Source organism: Eurypyga helias, unplaced genomic scaffold (genome assembly GCF_000690775.1).
Source record: "Eurypyga helias isolate BGI_N326 unplaced genomic scaffold, ASM69077v1 scaffold28655, whole genome shotgun sequence".
NCBI lineage: Eukaryota > Metazoa > Chordata > Aves > Eurypygiformes > Eurypygidae > Eurypyga > Eurypyga helias.
The window spans coordinates 848-1,424 of NW_010249929.1; the positions used below are offsets into that span (position 1 = coordinate 848).

Genomic DNA, 577 nt, shown 5'->3' on the forward strand with positions numbered 1-577 from the left:
AGGCCCGGAGCCGGAGACGTCGCCAGAGACGTGCCCAGAGCCGGAGACGTACCCAGAGCCAGAGACATGCCCAGAGCAGGAGCCTTTGAGCATCCATGAGGCCATCCCAGCAGAAGAGGTTTCATCGGAGGCTGGAGAAGATGCCATGGGAGAGGAGAACCCAGGTGAGGGAGAAGAGGGAGGGGGCAGTGGGGAGGCACTGGGAGAAGACCCCTGGGCAGGAGAGGCTGCGGGATCTGAAGCCCTGGGGCAGGAGAGCGGAGCCCAGGAGGAGCTCGGGGACCTGCAGGAAAATGGCTTTGCAGAAGAGGTGCTGGAGCAGGAGCTGGAGCCGGAGCTGGGAGAGGAGCCCTGGGGTAGGAGGGATGATGGCAGCAGCCAAAAGCCTCATCCAGAGGACTGGGAGGTGACAGCAGAGGACACAGAGGGGGCTCTGGGGACAGAAGAGGCAGCCTGGGCAGATGACACCCCAAGTGCCGAAGAGCTGGGAAGCGAGGAGAGAGAAGGCATGTTTCCAGCAGAGCTGCAGGAAACCCGGGAAGACGATGAAGATGCCGAGAGCCAGGGGATGATCCAG

At 62.9% G+C, this 577-nt stretch overlaps 1 protein-coding gene across 1 annotated transcript in view; it reads left to right on the forward strand.

The window, feature by feature from the left end:
• The window catches only part of LOC104509565 (fibrous sheath CABYR-binding protein-like), a gene marked incomplete at both ends in the record, with an annotated part of 3,096 nt that overhangs the window by 843 nt on the left and 1,676 nt on the right, over nucleotides 1-577 (forward strand). Inside the window, one exon of the mRNA XM_010151541.1 lies at nucleotides 3-356. Within this exon, the coding sequence (XP_010149843.1) occupies nucleotides 3-356 (354 nt within the window). The remainder of the gene's footprint in view (nucleotides 1-2; nucleotides 357-577) is intronic.